General features: G+C 35.2%; 1 protein-coding gene across 4 annotated transcripts in view; it reads right to left on the bottom strand.

Annotated features, from left to right (window-relative positions):
• lrp8 (low density lipoprotein receptor-related protein 8, apolipoprotein e receptor) overlaps positions 1–20,329 on the bottom strand; it is a 134,697-nt gene that overhangs the window by 57,608 nt on the left and 56,760 nt on the right. For all 4 annotated transcript variants that reach the window (XM_043242369.1, XM_043242371.1, XM_043242370.1 and 1 more), the window contains exon 3: positions 15,301–15,423. In XM_043242369.1, coding sequence (XP_043098304.1) covers positions 15,301–15,423 — 123 coding nt within the window. The remainder of the gene's footprint in view (positions 1–15,300; positions 15,424–20,329) is intronic.

Below are 20,329 nucleotides of genomic sequence, written 5' to 3'. Positions count from 1 at the left end.
ATATAATTTTCTCATGTTCATGTCATTCCAAAACCACAAAATGTACATATTTCAGTATTTTCTGTAACCAGGCTGTTTTGGGTCACTATTGAGTTTTTTTTCATGCTATGGAAGTCAATGGTGACACAAAACAGTCTGGTTACAATCTGAAACTGAACGATCTCTTTAAACGGTGTTCAATGTAAAGAAATTGCATGTGCTTGCAAGCTAATATTGACAGTCTTCGTTGTCCCCAGCACTCTCGGAGGTAAACAGAGGTCAATGAAGCCTGTCAATCGACGATGCCACACATAAAGCCTGAATAACCGATCTGTGGGGAATCAAGATGGGTTAACCGTCTCACTCCATTGATCCACTTTGTCTCCATTTTATTGACACATTTGCCACTGGACAAGGAAACAGAATTCTGATTTATGCTACAAAAATGTGTGTGTGGGCCTATTTGGGTATAATGACCAGCTTAGTTTTGACCTGAATCCATCTAAAACCCAAACGTCCTGATCCCATTAGCAGGAATGCTGGGATCTCTTAGCATTCTGTTCACGTTGCTCCTGCGGGACTGGGCTACTATAATCTAAGGGTGCCTGCACTATATGCTAATGTGATTTTGATTAACTGCCTCGCTAATGTCCCTTCACTGAGAGGTGGGGAGAGGGGGAGAAATTTAAGAGTTTATCATGGTGAAACCTCCCAGTCATATTTAGCTTTGTATGGTATGAGGGAGTCTGATTAATTCTGATGTCCTAACCTGACAGGAAATTGCTATGCTAATCAATTTGTCTGGCGACTCTTTAACATTTGAAGAGGGACTGAGTGGAGCTAAGGGGAGGTGCTACATTTCTCTTACATACTATACCATCCATACATCACTGTCAATGAGAAAGACATAAAAAGAAAATCCAGCATGCGCTGCAACCCTTGGGAAAAAAATATATACATTTTGCATACTTTTAAAAAGTACTTAAGTACTTAACATATTTTAAAAGAAAGAAGTGCAAACTCACTGTGTGTTTTCGGACACTTAACTGTGCATTAACTGCAATTAAAAGAAAATGTGGCAACACTTCTTATTTTTGTGGTGTCCTTGTTACATCTATATGATATACTATTTTAACAACAACTTATGCATAATTACATGCAACTAACCCGATATTAAACCCTCATTCTAGTCCTAACCATATAGTAACTACATGGAATTAATTAATACTTAAATAATTAATAATTAATCAGTACTTAAAGGTTTAGATCACCCCAAAATGAAAATTCTGTCATTAATTACTCACCCTCATGTCGTTCCAAACCCGAAAGACCTTCGTTCATCTTCAGAACACAAATTAAGATATTTTTGAAACGTAGTAAAAACATCATTAAAAGTTTAGTTTTATGACGCTAGGAGAAAGTGTGCGCATGCGCATTGTGATACTGTCTAAAGCTTCAGAATCTTTGTTATTTTTGTTTTCTTATTGCAAAAAAAAAAAAAAATCTAAAAGTTGGGCCACTGATTTAATGTTGTAGCGATGTTTTTACTGTGTTTTTTGGATCTGGGATCATTTCAGTAGCGTTGCTGTCTATGGAAGGTCAGATAGCTCTCAGATTCCATCAAAATTTGTGTTCTGAAGAAGAACAATGGTTTAACAGGTTTAGAATGACATGAGTAATTAATGACAGAATTTTAATTTTGGGGTGAAATAACCCTGTGTATAATTGAACTGTAACAAAGACACCTTGAGATAAAGTGTTATTAAGAACTTAAAATAAAGTGTTATTTTCACTGCAATACACTATAGTTTAAGTTTACTGTGGAATGCTGTGACAAGCATTAACTGTAAACTAGAAATGTAATGTAATGTTTATTCCAACTTGTATGTCACGTATTTACATTTATTTTTAATGAAGAAGCTGCATTTTAGTATATTACATCTATAAAAAATTATATTTAACAAATTAGTTAAACATAATAATCAACTTTTCATACTGTATGCTTTAGTCAACACATCAAAGTATGTACATCTTTAATTAAAAGCATAAATAAATATTAATATATCATGATACTTTAAAACATTTTATTTGACATCACAAAGTGCATTTTTTAAAGGTTTTAAAAGTGAACTTATGTATAAAATTGCACTCTCTTTATCTCCTCTTAGGAGATCTTTCATTTCATTAATATTCTATCCACAAGTAGTTATTTTTTAAAACAAACTTGAGATTTGAATTTGCACACAACCAAACAATCAAGCTTATAAGCTCAATGTCAAAAAATAGCTTGAAAACGAAGGAAAAAAACCTAATAATATGAAAACAAACAAGAAAAATCTGCATGTCTTCAGCATATCTCCAGCTCCATTCAAATTACTGAGCAATCAAAATTCATAAAACATACCACATTAACAGATGTTGTGTTTATGGACAAAGAGAACTAAATGTGGTAGGTTGAAACAAGAGTTAACAAAAATCTATAAACAGGATCCCCTGAGCAGTACAGCTGAATGAGAGAAAATAATTAAAATGTGCTGAAAACCGGTGTGGACCACAGCTAAGCTATACTAATATGTCTCCTAGGTGCTTTGCACCAATTAAGCTAATAACACCAAATCAATAAGCACTCAATACTATTTGGGTGGGGGAAAGACTTGATGTCATGAGCAGTGATACTTCCTGGACATAAGTGTAAATGGTATTTAAACCACGTTTGCGGCTTTAAATTGTTAGTCTATGATTTTAATTATTCAAACAGTTTATCATTCAATGACTTTTTTTCATGTGATAAAGTGATCAGTTGAGCAAACTATGAGTTCAGTTATACCTACAATGATATAAAAGCAATAAATTGATGAGTGGTTGAAAACGGCAAGAGTTATATTCATTCGGGGAGGGGAAGAAGATTACAGTGGAAGGCGGATCCACTGTGTGACTGCTTCATATTCTATAGGAGACAGCTGCTCTGTAAGGCATGAGGAGAGAGCTGCCATTTATATCAATAAAACTCCCCTGTGTCTCCACTTCACTTCACCACGCAACCCATAAGGGAATAAATCTGATACAAATCAGAGTGAGATGGATAGAAATGGACAGAGATCAACAGAGCGTTGGGGGACGATGAAGAAATATGGCAGAATGAAGGAATGAAAATAAAGACAACACAAGAAAGAAAGAGATAGTGCCACAGACTCATGACAGCAGGAGAACCACCTGAAGGGAAGGTTATACACATTTTGATACGGTATAATATCACCAGAAACAATACTACGCCACACAGTCTCACTAAGAAGAGGTTATAAAAACAAAGTATTTAACATTGACATGAATAAACCATACATACCATTCTTTGAAAAAAAAAAAAAAAAAAAAATATGCAGAGTCAGATTCTTTCTCTCCATTTCATGGCATTACCGTATTTATTGTCTTTATAATTTAAAAAACAAACAACATAAAATCTAATCATCCCAAAAAGTACTGTATATGAAAAATTAATATCATTAAATAAATAAATAAATAATAATAAATAAAAATGTTATTTAAAAATGCAAAATAAAATGTATATTAAAAACATTATGCTAAGAATTATAATTTTTTGTTGGATTAATTGATTTTATTTGCAGGAGTCTGTATATATACACTATATAGCACACTTAAATATGTCTGTTCTACCAAGATCCAAACGAAGAATGTTCTTATAAAAAAAAAAAAAAAATAATAATAAATAAATAAATATATATATATATATATATATATATATATATATATATATATATATATATATATATATATATATATATATATATATATAAATTATAAAGAATAAAACTGCTGATGAAGTTAAAAAAAAACCTAGAAGAATTGACTACCATTATACCACCTCTGCATTTTATATTCAAGATGCGACAGAAAAACAAAGAAAGAAGCTGATGAAAAAGCGGGTGGGCAGGGGTGTGTCCAGACAAATAAAGTGTGTCAGATGCCACTAATAACGCCTTAGCTGTTAGCGGATGTGCTGATCCGGCACAAATGACAGTCTGAAACACGTGCACAGCCAAAAACACATTTACAGCTTCATTAGTCTGTGGTGAGACATTCAAATACACAATTCTCCCCGAGCATGCACCACATTGAAAAACAGGGGTACTTAACCATGGGATATCCCTGGCTGGGACTGAATAGATTTGAGACTGGGAGGGCTTAAGCCACTAACACACACTAGCCAGCGATCTAACAAAACAGCACGTTGTGATCAGCTACCCTTGTCTGTGTGCACACACAAGCACGCCCCTAAATTGATGTCTAGGGCAAACACATGACAGGAATCCTATAAGCTGTAAATCGATAGTCTCAGTCTTGCTTTAATTACACATTCTCTAGCTCTCAAGCGGGTCTCTACAGATTTGGCCCACTGGAGGTATAATCTTAACAATGAGAGGGGAAATACTGTGGATTATTGCACTGGGAGGGACGTTTCTGAACAAGCTGACATTTAAACGACACATTTAAAAGAAATTAGAAATCATATTGCGAGGAAAAAAAAAAAAACCAAGACTGGAGGAAAATTTGCAAATTACCATAGTGCCCTATAGATGTATTCAATAATTCATGAGTAAATATTGCTTTAAGAGGACAAAAACACCATAGTAACATGCTAATAAAGCTGATCTGAGTACAAATTTCTGCAGTCTTCCTAAACGCCATTTTTCCTTAATTCCTTAATTATTTTTAAAACACCATGAGAGCACAAACACATATGAATCGCCAATCAACTTTCTATAATAAATGTCTGCTTGTTAAATTTTAGCTGTCCTTCTTTTTTACTTACAAACTGAGGAAGCTGTTTTTGATTGTGATGTAGCAGCACTTCAAACCACATGCATGAAAAACAAGTCAATCCTTCCTCTGTTGCAATCACGTCTGCGATTCATACTACATTCCCATGAATCATTAATGTGGCAGGCCAGTTTTGAAAGTCAAATGGCATCACTTCAAATATTTGGCACTCATCTTGGGTTTATAAACACTAGACGCTTCCCCAATATATAGGCTTGCAGGCAGTCTCACTTCTGGCTGTATGCTCCCGGTCAAGCGCTGCGGGTCGCTCTCCGATGGCCGGTGTGCATCAAAGCATTTTATGAAACGAGCCAGACGTAGATGATTCCCATTTATCTTTTCACACAAAACGAACCCTGTTGTCCTGTGCCAGAGAGCATGAAGGCAGAATTCCACATTTGAGGCATCTCTAGTGAATTCGGATTTAAAGAGTGCAGATCCGAGGATGTAAACAGCGCAGAAAATCTCAGCTTTAACAAAGAATTAATTAGCGATAAATCAATATTTATTTTATTACAAACCCAAGGACGCTGCTCATTAAAATGAAGAAAGCGTCTTTGTATAAAAAAACCCTCACACTTCACCTTAAAGCACTTAGTTAACTGACAGGAAAAATAAAGTTTTATGACTCACATGACAAGTGTGCAGAGGCTATTATTTAGCCACAAGAGTTGTTTTCTTAATAAAAGGTAAATCTAAGCTTCCTTCCAGTCTTTTTTGAAATATTCAGAGGGTGACTCAACACACAACAAAGGCACAACTAATAAAAGCTGCTGCCTCTTTAAGAGTGCTAATTGGCTGCATGTGTTATGGAACATTTTCTCAGGTGAGCCGAGACTGAAGGATCTTCTGCAACACTCATACTGACATGCACTATAAATGAAGATGTGTGCGGCTTATGAATGGCTGATTGCTTTAATTCACCTGCAACACAATGCTTTTTTTTGTTCAAACAAGGATGAAGAATAAGATGGAAGGATCAGCACATTATTCTGGTCTTCAATTGTCTACAGCTTTTCAAAAACAACGTAATGTTTTATACTTAAAATGTAAATATACAATAAGGAAGTCTTTGCGCTACACAAGAGGGACACGCTTGTTTGCTGGGAGAAAAAAAGCTAAGACAGTTCTCCATAGCCAATTATGGTCCACTTTGTCTCATTTTGAGCCATACAAATTTTTTCTGCTATGTAAAATACTGTAGCTTAAATGTGCCAGGAAGCAACAATGTTAAAAAAAATGGAATGGATTTAATTTATGCACATGAATACAATAAATGTTGCTACTAGAAGAAAACAGTTATCATATTATTCGAAGAAAGAAAGAAAGAAAAAGTCAGTGACAGTTCTAATATATTTTGCCATGTAGCAGTTAGTAGCAGTATAGTAGTTTAGTAATCTGGCTTTAGAAATGTTCATATTTTTTATTTTGGGAGTCCCAAACAAAAGGTTGGCATGCATGCAAGGTCATGAAAACACTTTTTATAATAACATTGCAATAAGCCTATGCATTTATTTTTACCTTATTTGTTTAACAACTCCCAAAGGACTCGTTCAACGATTCAATTTTCCAAACCAATCTAGTGATTGGTTGATTTGTTTTAAAGCAGTGTTTGTGAACTTTAACAGCTTCAAAAGCAGCACTTAGTGGCAAACAATGAATTAGCATTTTCATTCAAACCAACAGGAAAGGAGCTACAAGTGGGCGGGCAATATGCTAATGTTTATTGTTGACATTAACATGAAACTGCTTGGGTCTTTTTCAAAACAATTTGACTCTTTCTTTTGAGAGACAATAACTTTATACACTGTGCACTTTCAGATTTAAAACTTCGCAGAATGTTATCATTGGCTGCACACTGCAGGAAAATCCATAATGGGGGCACTTTAAGAACAGTGTCCAATCTTCTGTATGATATAAGAATATAAGAGTAAATATTGGTATTATGTTCATCTCCATTCATATTACACCGTAAGCTTCATTTTGCAATAGCTCACAATATGATTTTGTGCCATCATATATAAATATTAGGGGTGTAACGATTTGCGTATCGTACGATTCATGGTCATTTTCTAAATCATAGTGATCATCCCTATCCTCTTGTTAGTGGAGACTTGAGTGAGCAGATCACGTGCGTGCCATTACACAGTCGTTTGGAATGCACTTGTCAAAGGGAGTGATGTCACTTCCTCATTATGCATGACGTTCCTGTGACAATGAATGCAGCATGATGTGCGTGAGCAGATGTCACTGTTTTAATGTCATAAATGTCTTTTTAAATAATTCCAAACGACTAAATGACACGCACCTGCTCTGCTCACTCCAAAGTCCCCACTAACAAGGGGATAAGGATGATCACTTTGATGATTGGGAAAATTACCACGAACCGCACAATACGCAAATCGTAACACCCCTAATAAATACGATGCAGTTTAAAAAAAACCTGCCATTATTTCAGAGACAAATAATCCAAAGCATCAACTCTCTCTTTTATACAACGTGAGGTTTGTGATCTGAAAAATCAGATTATTCATCCAGTTATCAGTTTACATCATTCTTGAACAGCAACATCAATATCCCAGACCATTCAGCAGTTTTATAAATGTGAAATGTTTGCAGATCTTACTCAAGGAATGTCCTATACATTTATTTATTTTTTTTTAGAAAGTAGAGCTTTCCATAGTGCTTATTTAATAGAACCCCTTTAGAAGACGGTCATTAAGACCTAAAGAGACTTGAAATGGTGATCTGGCTGTAGGCTGAAGGAACTGATGAAGGATCAATAGGGAGCTGGTGAGATCAAAGGTCACTAATTACGAGTAAAAATGAAATTGATGGAATCACACAAAGGATGTTCAGAGAGCATTTTTAGTAAGGCAGATGTCTAAAGCCGGTCTTTTTCTGCAGATCGTGTCCAGTGGGGCACAATTAAGCAAGCTATCCATCCATCATGTTGATCAATCAGGAGTGATCGGTGTTGAGGCAAACACCGCAGATGTTTATTCTCTTGAGATTACAGGGGAAGTCGACAGCTTCCTGTTCCTTCTGACCTCTGTTGGCTTCGGTAAACTTGTAAAGGTGACATGTTTAATTATTTATGATCTTACCCTACAAGTAGATGCTTGCATATAAAGGACATCTGAACTCAATGCACACCCACGAAAGCACTCATGCCTGTCAAACTGACCATGCAAGTAAGTACAGAGCCCTGATGTCCATGTTTCCATGTCTTCTACCAATTAAACGTGCCTGCAGGGAATAAAGCCTCTTGACCCAATCCAAGCAGTCCTTTGAACAGTGTGCGCAGCCCACTTTAAAATCCCAGAGTGCTTCACAGCCAGTTAATGTCACTTTGACATGACCTGCTCTCACGAGACGCCTCAGTCTTTTGATAGGTTTAGTTCAACACTAATTAGTCTGACAGTCTGGGAAAACATAAACAAAAGCAATGCTGATTAGTTAATTATAAGATATAAGAGAGTTCGAAGAGCTATTCTAATATGTAATTGCGCCTTTGTTTTAGACAAAGTGGATTTCTAAATTGGTTGCTGAATTGGTTTATTTCTCTATACAGGAAGCCCATGCAAATTCGCATGTGTCCTGTCACATTTATAGGACGAGTAGGAGAAAAAAAACAAATAAAATTGATGGAAATACATTTTATTAATAATAAAAATAAATTGATATGTTTATAATTGAAGAAAAATATTAGCAATATTCTAACAGTTAAGTAAGAATTATTTTTATTTAAATTCTTTGATGAACAGAACGATCCAGAGACCAGTATTTATCTAAAATAAAAAGCTTTTGTAACATTACAGACTATAAAATTCAAAAGCTTGGAGTGAGTATAATTTATTCATTTTTTGGTGGAAGGAAATAAATTATAGAAATTAATACTTGTATTTAGAAAGGATGCTTTAAAATTGTTTAAAAGTGATGATAAAGGCATTTATAATGTTAAAAAAGATTTCTATTTCAGATAAATGCTGTATAAGAATAAGAGTAAGAAGTTTTATTGAGCAGCAAATCTGAATATTATGATTTCTAAAGGATCATGTGACTCGTGTAATGATGCTAATAATTTAGATTTGAAAGCACAGAAATAAATGACATTTTTAAATATATTCACAGAAAAAAAAATATTTTAAATAGTAAAAATTCTAAAAATTGTAGTTTTTGCTGTTCTTTGGATCAAATAAATGCAGGCTTGGTTAGCAGAATGGACTAAAAAAAGCAACTTTTGACTGGTAGTATTAAGTCTTATTATTTAACCTGCATATGTTCTCAAAAACTCTGAACTACATTCATAAACGTTTGACTCTGGCATGTGTCATTTCCTGATCCCGTCCTCCTCTCTTCTCCCAACTGTTTTCTGTTCTCACTATACTATCAGTAATGTGGAGAAATAATTAAAAAACAACTTGGCTCAACAGCTTCACCTTTTGTAGTCAGCAGTTGATTCCTGGCACTTGAGCTCAGTCTGATAGTGAGAAAAATCAGCACTGATGGGCGCTAAATTAAAACGGCAGCACAAACCGCGTGACTAAGAAGCAATCAGGCTGCGCTGATGCCCTGCTCTGGCAGCCGGGAACGGAGCGCGTGGCCGGGAGACTGGGGCTTGCTCTTGGGTTGCAGCAGTGCTCCTGGAGTGTGGCCACATGGGAAATTACTTCAGGGAACCGCTGCCTGAAGCATGAAATTGAACCCATCCGGTGCATCTGACTGGATCCCTCCATAGTATTTTAAATAATTATGTAGCAAAACTCCTGCGCAAGGTTATAATAGGCCCAAGCCTTTGTCTTTTGGCTCAGCTTGTCGCCTATCAATATAAAAGCAACACTCACGAGAGTCTTGCGAATGACAAAATGTCAGAATAATACAAACTGACAAAAACCTACACAAACCTAATATACACAAAAATGTTATGTTTTAATAACTGTGCTTTGTACTTACAAAGTCGAGTGAGTTTAATTAATTAGTGTCAGATATATTACATTTATTAAACTACTCTGAACAAGCTAAAAGCTAATGACGTTTGTATGTCATGAAGAGTGAGAGTAAGAGTCTGTGATTACGCCAATAAAAATGAATAAAATCACATTTCATTTACACAAGGAAAAGGAGATCAAAACTGAAAATAGTTAATGTTCTTTATAACAATATTTAAGGTCTTAAAAAATAAAATGGCGAAAATAAATTCTATGTGCATTTAGGTATTTTCTACTGTATGCCATTTAGCTTACATGTAAACATATTCTTTTGCAGTTTCTCTTACTTGCACACAATGCATTTCTGCCTCAACTGTTTAATTACAAAAGCAACTAATGCAATGTCAACCTTGTTTCCTTTGTTTAAAGCAGTATTGAGGGGAGAAAAAACACCAACCAATTTATAAAGAATAATGAATCCAATCAGACTCAAGATCTTGTTAACGTGAGATCAATCTTGGCGATGGACACATTTCAGACAGCAACATTAAGGGCAGAAGTTAATTGAAAAAATGGCCAAGGTAGAATGTGAGAATGTTGAAGGTGAGATTATATAAACACACACACACACACACACACACACACACACACACACACAAGATTACATCTTTGAGTGTAACTAAAGAGAAACATTGCCACACATTGATTGAGGAGATCGCTCTCTGAAGCAGAGGTCTTGCCAGCATGTTGAATGCTTTCTATACTTCTGTATTTCTTGGAAAAATAAAGGTTTACAGATATATTTTTATTTGCTCACCTGGAAGCCAATTACAGCCCAATGTCAATGCCTAAGGCGGTCTGTCTTTCTTTCTCTTGATTTAATCAAAAGTGAATGAAGCAGTTGTGTAGAAGTGTAACTTGTTTGAATGTCCAACTGTTTTACAGCATAGTAAGAAATCAACATTTTGATATTTTCTCCACAAAATATGAATTATGAATAATTATGGTTGCAAAGGGTGGTTGAAAGGGCATTGTTTGGTGGTTGTTTAAAACGAAAACAAAAAACAGAATATTTCACACTACCCTTTAGTCACATTTTCTGACATTTAACAAATCACAAGTAAATGTAATCAATAATGTAATCTTGAATATCATTTTCATATTGTGATTCCTACACTAAACTGACTTCTAGCATTTACAAGGATCAAAAAAATATAAACGTTTAAACTTGTCACAATTAGCAAACACCACTAATTCATAATCAAGTCATAATCCATCATAATTCACTATAACAATCATTCTTGTACAGGTCTTTATGAAGACATACAGGTTTAACAATAAAAGGCAAACAGTTTGACCAGAGAATAGTATATGCAAATCCACCCCGCAACAGATGGAGGGGCCAAGAAATGACCCTTCATCCAACCCTAATTTTCACACACAGCACTGTAAATGTGCCTTTCAAACACACACAAGCACACACTTCATCAAGCTGATTAATTACGACCCAATCACGGCAAGGTACCCACCTCATTTTTCATAATCATTCCAGCATATGATCCCAGATTTGGTTTTGTACAAGCACCTGAGTCATGTCCGCACGCTCCTGTTTATTACTTTTTAATGCAAGCATAATGACTGCCCCGCTGTTCCCATTGATCAAGATATCCCATACTGAGAAACTACAGAGCCCGATCCGTTTTTCGATATTACTCACTTAATATTAGCAGGTTGAGCACAACATGATAGTCTGCCGTAATGGCATGCCAGTACTTATATTCTTCATTACCAGAGGGAGGCTAATGTTTGGGGTCTATCTGAGACACAAAGACGTGTTTGTGTGAAGAAGCCATGAAGAACTATGATCCATGTGATTCCATGTGACTTTGTTCAAAGGCCTCTACATAGTTTCTCCTATCAGAGCAAAGCTGAAAGCAATTTTGAAAAGCAATCTAACACAGGTAAAGGGATATTGGAAGAATGTGTCTGGATACCGTATTTCCCACTAGTCCAAGGTCAAAGCGATATGTATGTGTGTACTGTATGTCTCTAAGCTATAAGAGGGCCTTTACCTCAATGCATTAGATCAGCGTTTAGACATTAATGTGGGCTTGATGGACATTAGCAAGCAAACATGCCAAAGTTTCTGAAATTCAATGGTGGAATCCACATCGTACTTGAGACAAATGGCAATAACACACAGAATTTCACAGCTGTCCATCATATGCTGACGGTCTCTGTGGGTGGGAGCTTTGAAACTAGCACAACTTGCATCCGTTTATGGCACAGTTGTCATTACCATTCCATTTCATTTTTAAAGACGAGAACGAAAGACGAAAATAAGAACTTGCTGAAGGAGAAGAGGCAACATGAAGAATGCAAATTAATAATGAAGACTGGAAAATGCAAAAAAAAAAAAAAAAAATGCTTATTTTAAATGTTAATTAATATCAGCCCCCCTGAAATGTAAATAAAAAAGCATTACATACATAAGCAGCATTATGTATTTTAGCAAAATGTAATGATTGTTATTAATTCGATAAATGACTGACATCTGCTGGCTTTATGTTGCTTTTTTTAATCTTTAATTTTGAGACCACGCCTTTCCCCATCTAATAAATTCTTCTCAAGGCTTGTACACACCGGGACGATTATCGCACACAAACGACGTCAGCATTTTTCGATGTTCATATACAAACGGTTTTTAATTAAAAATTTTTACAAACCGCGCTTAATATAAAACAAACATACCCCGGTACACAAGGTAGCGCTGCTTAACTTTTTATGATTCTGACACTCGCTTGTCACACAGAAGAAGGAGGGAGCCAGAAGACACATTTGTCAAAACCATTCACATGCTTCTCTGGTAACTGGCGAAAACCCAAAATAACGAGACCAGCAGCTCTACTCTTACCTCGTGCTTCGTGCTTAAGCATCACCAAGCCGTCACGGCCTAATGGATAGAGACTTGGACCTGTAACCTGAAGGTCGCAGGTGAGACCCTTGAGCAAAGCACCGAACCCCGGGTTCAAGTCCCAGGTCCAGCAGTGATTGTAGGTGGAGGGAGTGAATGTCCACCTTCAATATCATGACTGAGGTGAGACCCCCAGGTCTTTATTAGCTGCCTACTGCTCTGGGTGTGTGTGCACTTTGGATGGGTTAAATGCAGAGCACAAATTCCAAGAATGGGTCACCATACCTGGCCACAAGTAACTTCACTTCCCGATGTGAGATAGGAATATTACAGTATCTATACATTTTCTGTGTCGGTGTGATTATATAAATTCATATGTCCATCAGTTTACATTGTAATTACTCTCAAGCTGTGCAGCAAATCAGTTTGTTTTAAAAGACAGAAAGAGAGATAAGCAGCTGTACGTGTGATGAAAAAATATGGTGGAGTTAAAAAAAAAAAAAAAATATGCAGTGGATATTAAGCTATTTTCTGTTTTTATTTAAGCTCCATTATATGAGAGGTGTTTGGAACATCATTAATAATTTTATATTTAACGCAACAAAAAATAAGATGTATGAAAATTAGTAACAACTGACAACAATAAATTTATAGCAATTTAAAGGGTTAGTTCATCTAAAAATGAAAACTCTGTTATGAATGAAATCACCCTCATGTCATTCTAAATCCATAAGAGTAATTAATGACAGACGTTTTATTTTTGGGTAAACTATCCCTTTAAGAATATTATAAGTTGACTTAAGATGATGACAACGTTTATATAAATACAAACATTAGGGGGAAATAAAAGTAAACAGTAAAATATCCAACTGCCACCAATACCAAAAAATCTTTCCGTAATCTGTGTCAGCAAATAACTAATTTGTTATTTACTGTATTGTGCATCATTGAAATAGAAACTGTTATTACTATTTGTAAAAGTCAAGCTTTGGCAAAGAAAGAAAGACATACAATATAACACACACAATATAGCCTGGTGGTATACATCTCCAAACAAGTCAAGAAAAACACCAAGCCAAATCATAGCTGACCATGTTTTTGATCTGATCTTACAAAATCACTGAACTTGAAGCGCCACTTTTTTTTTTCAGATGTCAAGTAGTAAAGGAATGTGAGAAAGAAACAGCTCCCAACTCTGAAATGAAGTAACAACTGAATCAGATCACAGAAATGTGATTTGCACGTGATGTGAGTGGACAATATCAATTACTAGTACACAAGAGAGTGAGTATGCCGGGGGGCGGGAGCATTACTGCTGCCAATTAGCAGCTGGAGCCTAATTCAGCCAACGGCAAAATCACATCACATGGCCAGTGAGAAAGGCTCAGTCCACAGCTTAAAATAACAATTACCGAGACTGCCAAACAGCCACAGGCAATCCTTCGTTGGAAAACAAACTAAAAAGAACTGGATGCATGCAAATAAAAGTCAAAACTCCACGAACATTATCTCAGTTTATGTGCATGACAAATAGGTTTACTAGAGCAGAGAAGACAGTCTAAATATATGGACTGTGTAGTATTTACACAGCCTTTGATAGTAGAAACCTATAGGGTGAATTCCAAATGGTGTTATTACTATAATCCCATTTGAAATAAATGAACAATAACGGATGCAGAAACATTATCTGCCAAAAACACACATTTTAACTGTTATGAATATGATTTTCCTGCTTTTTTTTAATCGAGATGACACACTAATAACAAAAAATAACAGATCTGTTCACTAGGCCTTGCTGTACAAATGCACTATAATAGACCCTCTGCTGTCTGCTATTTTGTTGAAATTAATCAAACAACAATATTAACAAAAATTGAAAGCAATTCTGTGCTGTTAATTTAATAATTTGGTTTTAATTACTGACTGTTTGCTTGAATAAATACTTGGGAAAATGTGATGCTGTGCTTGATAAATTGAGAAATACTTCAAGGCTACATAACATTGCTGGAATTTAATTAGTTAATATTTATATTTACACTATCGTTTAAATGTTTCAGGCAATTACGTTTTTGAAAGGAGTCTCATGCTCACCAAGGCTGTTTACTTAATTTAATATTGTGAAATATTATTACAATTTAAAACAGCTTTGTTATTTTAATATAAAATTATATAATATTTACATTAATTTTATTTAATATATTAAAATGTAATTTAATTAATTATAATTTTCAGAAGCCATTAGTACACATTATTCTTCAGAAATCATTCTAATATGCTGATTTGGTGCTTTATATTATCAGTGATGAAACAGAAATGTTGTATTCAACATAAAATACTTACTTTTTCAAGGTTTTGTCGATGAATAAAAAGTTCAAAAGAATGGTATTTATTGAAATATTTTGGATTCTAAATTATATATCTCATTACTGCAATTTTTAAAATAAATGTAAAAAAATATAATATAAAAAAATTAAATAATAATAAATTCAGTTTTGTCCTATCACTTTATTATTTCCCGAAATCAAGGTATGGCGATGCCATTTTTAACATTTGCTTTTATTTGGTCGATCCGAATCAGTCAACACAATAAAACACACACACACACACACACACACACACACACACACTGAGGTTACTCACTGCAGGTGGAGTCTGCTTCATCCGAACCATCTGGACACTCGGGTTCTCCATCACACCTCCATCGGGCCGGGACACACTGCCCATTCTTACATGCAAAGTCTGTAGTGGCACATGTCTTTTTTGCTGTTAAAGAAAAGAGAGTAAGGTAAGTATAAAAGCATGCACACTAATGCGGTTTACACAAGTTGTCTATTTGAGGTCAAGGGTCAGTTCAGATGTACCTGATTTTTCACATGTCAAGCTTAAGTAGAAGGTGGAATGACTTTATTCCAGCAACAATGAAACAAACCGAACTACAAACTCTAGTTTGCAGCAGATGCCAAAATTAGATCACTTTAGAAAAAAAAACTGTAGACTTAGACTTGATAACAACAATTCTAGTGCAGAAATACAGAAAAAGCCTCACGCTTCAGATTTAAACAACAAACGGCAAGCGATATGAGGCTAAGCGCACTGTGCGTCTCTGTCGTTTCTTCTTGTTGCGTTTCTAGTTTAATTGGGAAGAGAGTTTGAATGAATTGAACACACAGCTCCTGCGGGAGCAATTACAAAAGGCCCAGGTAAGCATCACTGTGAATTTATGAACCCTTACTTTTGTTTGTGTATGTGTGTGGATAAAAACTGCTTTGCTTTAAGTCCAGTAAATTTGTAGCTGGGGAAAAAGGGCCTGAAGGGAGAGCGATTGATGATGTTGTCAGCTCTCTGGGAGGGAGACCAATAAGAGCTTTATCAGTCAGAGAGGACACAGTGATTTAACACTGTTCACACGTTCGACTTTTATCATGTGCATCAGTTGAGCACATGCAGTGTCTGGTCTGGGTGGGTGTGCTATTCTCGAATGCTAAATATTAGTTCTGCAAATCAAACAGCTGAAACCACAAACTTTATTTTTTATCTTGGTTCAAATTTAACATGAAATATAAAACATTCTGAGCTCAGTTTATTTGCAGAATCTCATGTAATTCTAAGGATAACAGGACAACATCCAAACCATAAATAAATAAATAACAATAATAATAATAATATATGGATGTCAGAAAGCAGTTGTTTCATTAGATGAAAAAAAAAAAGTTTTTTTTTTTTAAAGGCTAAGATTTATCCTGATAAAAATATGCACCAATACAATTGTGCACAACAAGGCCAAGAAAGTACATCAATATCCTTGAAATATGAATAAATGTGCACATTGACAACAATAAAGTACAATGATTTTTTAAATATTACATTAATTCAAAAATGTATTAAAAAAAGAAACAATGGTAAAACACTGGTTTTAGCTGTGGTTGCTAAAATTAAAAAAAAAATACGGTAAACAACATTTTATGTTTTAGGGTTTTAACGCAAACACTAAACTCAAATATGCAATAAACATACATTTTTTTACAGCATTAAAATACAAACCTAATAAACATAACTGATAAGAAAAAAAAAACCTAAGAAACAACAGAGTTACTTGAAAAGAAAACGCATCCAATTTGAAAACCAATGCAGGGAATTCTGGGAACGCCAATTAATGTATTTCTCACTGTAAACTTTAAATTCCTTCTCACTTTCAAGAATAGTACCTCACCATCTGAAATATCTTGTGCAGGTCTTTATTTCTCAGGGGAACTTACTGTTAACCATTTAAGTTTTACGGTAGCATTTTAATTTTTTTAACCATTAAAATTATAGTCCTTTTTTATATACAGGGATTCAAACAGATAAGAGTTGAAAATCATGAAACCTAACCAAAAAACAGCAGAAAACTGTCAAAAAGTCAGTGAGTTGCAACAGACCAGACCGAAGGTGATATTCTGTGAAATTCTTTTCTGGAACGGTGAGCAAATCCCAGGCCCTTGCCTCCCATCAGAACAAGAGGATTTCGTCTAAGTCTTCCCTATCTCCCCAGCCAAGCTACCTTACACTGAAACAAGCCCACAGATTTAGCAACTCGCAGATCATAGGGTCCATGTTCCCCTGCCCCTTATCTTCCTTTGGAACCAGAGGCAGTATGTTACAGTTTGAGCACCTCCAAAGACTACAGAGAGAGGTGGTTAGAGACTTCTGAGCAGCACTTAATTACCAGAGATCCTTCACTAGCCTTATCTCAAGGACAAAGCAAGGTGAAGTGTCTAACTTTGTTCAGTGTTCATAGGTTAATTCTACAAAATATCAAAACACACACATTATATAGGGCTTGTATATAATAATTTGAACAGAAAACCCCCCCATTATTTCTGATTAATTGCAACTAATTAAAACATTTGTAAATAAATAAATATCCTTTTGTAATATATATATATATATATATATATATATATATATATATATATATATATATATATATATATATATATATATATATATATATATATATATATATATTCATCTGAATCCCATGTAGATTTATGGAGAAACAACATAAAACAGTGTATTTTAAATTGTTTAATGGCAAATAGAGTATCACATATACCAGTAATGTAACTCTCTTGGATTTTTATTCATGTCTGGGTTTAAATTATCATACACACACCACTCACATTATTTGTGCCATCATCATTTAACACATATTACACTTTAAGTGTTATAGAACATTAAAAGTATTGTAACTTTCAATTTAAATGAACTAAAAGTCTTTTTATCAATTCATCATAACAACACAAGCCTTTAATATATAGTTTATAGTTTAATATAGAGTTTATACAGTATATATGTAATATAGAGATGTTTCAGACTTTTTCAGTATCAGTTCTCCCTGTTCTCTCAATAACTTTATAATATAATATAAATTGTATAAATGTATATACATATATTTTTTGGAGGAAAAAACGCAGTTCCATTTGACACCTCTAGATGCACAGAAATACAGAGGCAATGGCTTTCAGTGAATATATTGGCTCACTGTAATATGCTTAAAATTATCCACAGAAGCAAAAATCATTGCTTGAAGTATTGCCAGATGTTGCTGACTTAAAGATTGAAAGGAGCTGATGTGTGTACCTTGGTGTTATGTTTTGAGTGTTGGTTTTACTAATTTTCCTGTAGGACTGCCAATGCAGGCAGGCAGCTTCAAGCACCCACTCATGGGATGTGCTGATTAAAAGATGGTATGTATTACAAGCAGCAAATACTTCATTATGCAGATACTCACACAAGGCACACATATATAATCAAAGACTGCATGTACAGTGCCATGTTCTGTGGTTAACAAATACAAAAAAAAAAAAATCAGAAATCGCGCACAAGGTTGTGCAAACAGTAAGCGCAGAAGCTCTGACATACAACAATCATCACGAGTCATACATAAACACCAGGCCTGTCACTGTGCAAATGTTATTTTCTTCTATTTCCTTGGGACTTGAATTGAGTGTGTACCACTGAGTAGAAATAAAGCAAGAGGTGTGTGTGTGTGTGTGTGTGTAAGAGTTTTCTGCACAAGTCGGCAAAGCCATGACATTCCCAAGGTCCCATGCTCGAGAGACCACACTGATTACTGACGGACTGCTGATCTGTGATGGTTAGCGGTAGGTGACCTCTTTGTGTCCGCTGCCAGCGTTCCACAGAATGGACAGTCTGCACGGGACACGACCGCAGCTCAAGGTCAGCATACTTCAATTTTCACAAACCATTTCCTTCAAGAGAACTAACACCGCAGTCTAAACATGCTTGACACCTTCAGCTTCCTGAAGACTGCTGAATTACCAATGCAATTTAAAAAAAAAGCAACGGAGCAGATGGGAAATTGTCATTAAATCTACATCAGCGTAGTCCGAAGAGCTATTTAAACTCAACGAGTGACGCACTTTATTGCTTTATTTTCTTACTTCGTGCTAACAAACTAATGCTTCAAGGTGGTTAAGACTTGAACAGCTTTTTGAAGTAATAGTCATTTACAGGATTCTAGGCAGCAATTCACTGGTCTATTGCTCGTTAAGTTTGATGTAAAATTCAATAGTCTAAGCAGCTGGAAGAAATAAATCAGTGATACCAGATCAGAGGTCTATAGCGTGCTGTTTGAGGAGGTGCTGTGATTGACTGGCTGTAGTTTATGTGGTTCTGAGTACTCGTTTGAGATAAGAGAGCCCACCTATTATAGGATAAAGCAATCGCAGAGTCATCTTGAGCAGGGCTATAAACATGGACAGGTCATAATCGTAAATGGAGTCTGTGAAGAGAGGCGCCTCAGTGGGTCACCTTTTTCTGATGGGATCCCTTTCTTTTTGTACTTGTCTGTTTCGATCTCTGAATGCTGAAGGCTGGGTGAATTATTGAATATCTGGAATATGCTTTTGTTCACAACATATAGTAATAGAAATTGTGAATATCACAATGATTAAACTCTGGTAATTAAGATATAAATATAAACATATATAAAATGCGATTAATACAATATTGTGAATTGCGAATTGTATTTTTGCTCTATTTTATTAGTGTGCATTTTACTTTACTAAGCATCAATTGTTCTCGTATTTAATCAGTTTGACTTTCGTAGTTATTTAGTTCTTTTTTAAAGAGGTAATTAACAAAACAACTCTTTAAAAAACAAAGAATGACATGAAACAAATACATGGCTTTTTGTTAAAAGGTTTGTGTACAGTGGTGTACGGCCATCTATTTTTCTTGATGTACACGCACAGAAAGACAAACAACATGTACAATTCGTATGCTAGTAAATTTCCTCCCACTACATCATAGTTCTGTAAGATTTACTGCCTGTATGTGTTTCTCAGACTCCACTAACCTATACTTACGTAGCACACACAAACTGTGAAAGGTGAAAAAGTTCTCTGTGCATGCTGAGACGTATACATTTGAGCATGTGTAAGAAAGAAAGAGAGAAGGATAAAGCAAGTCAAGGGAATTTATCAAAACAGTAACGGTGACAGAGAAATATGGGAAAAGGTGAGAGAAAACACCACCCTAAAAAGCAGCTGCGTGTGAAAATGCCTGGTTAAGGTGTCTGTGCATTGATTGGTCAGTTTGCGTGCTGCTAATGAAGTGTAATGGTGCAGAAGGGTATTCACCTCAGAAAAAAAGAATTTCAAAC

This window comes from Puntigrus tetrazona, chromosome 6 (genome assembly GCF_018831695.1).
Source record: "Puntigrus tetrazona isolate hp1 chromosome 6, ASM1883169v1, whole genome shotgun sequence".
NCBI lineage: Eukaryota > Metazoa > Chordata > Actinopteri > Cypriniformes > Cyprinidae > Puntigrus > Puntigrus tetrazona.
Note: the sequence above shows the minus strand (reverse complement) of the source record. Positions and strands in the feature narration are given on the sequence as shown.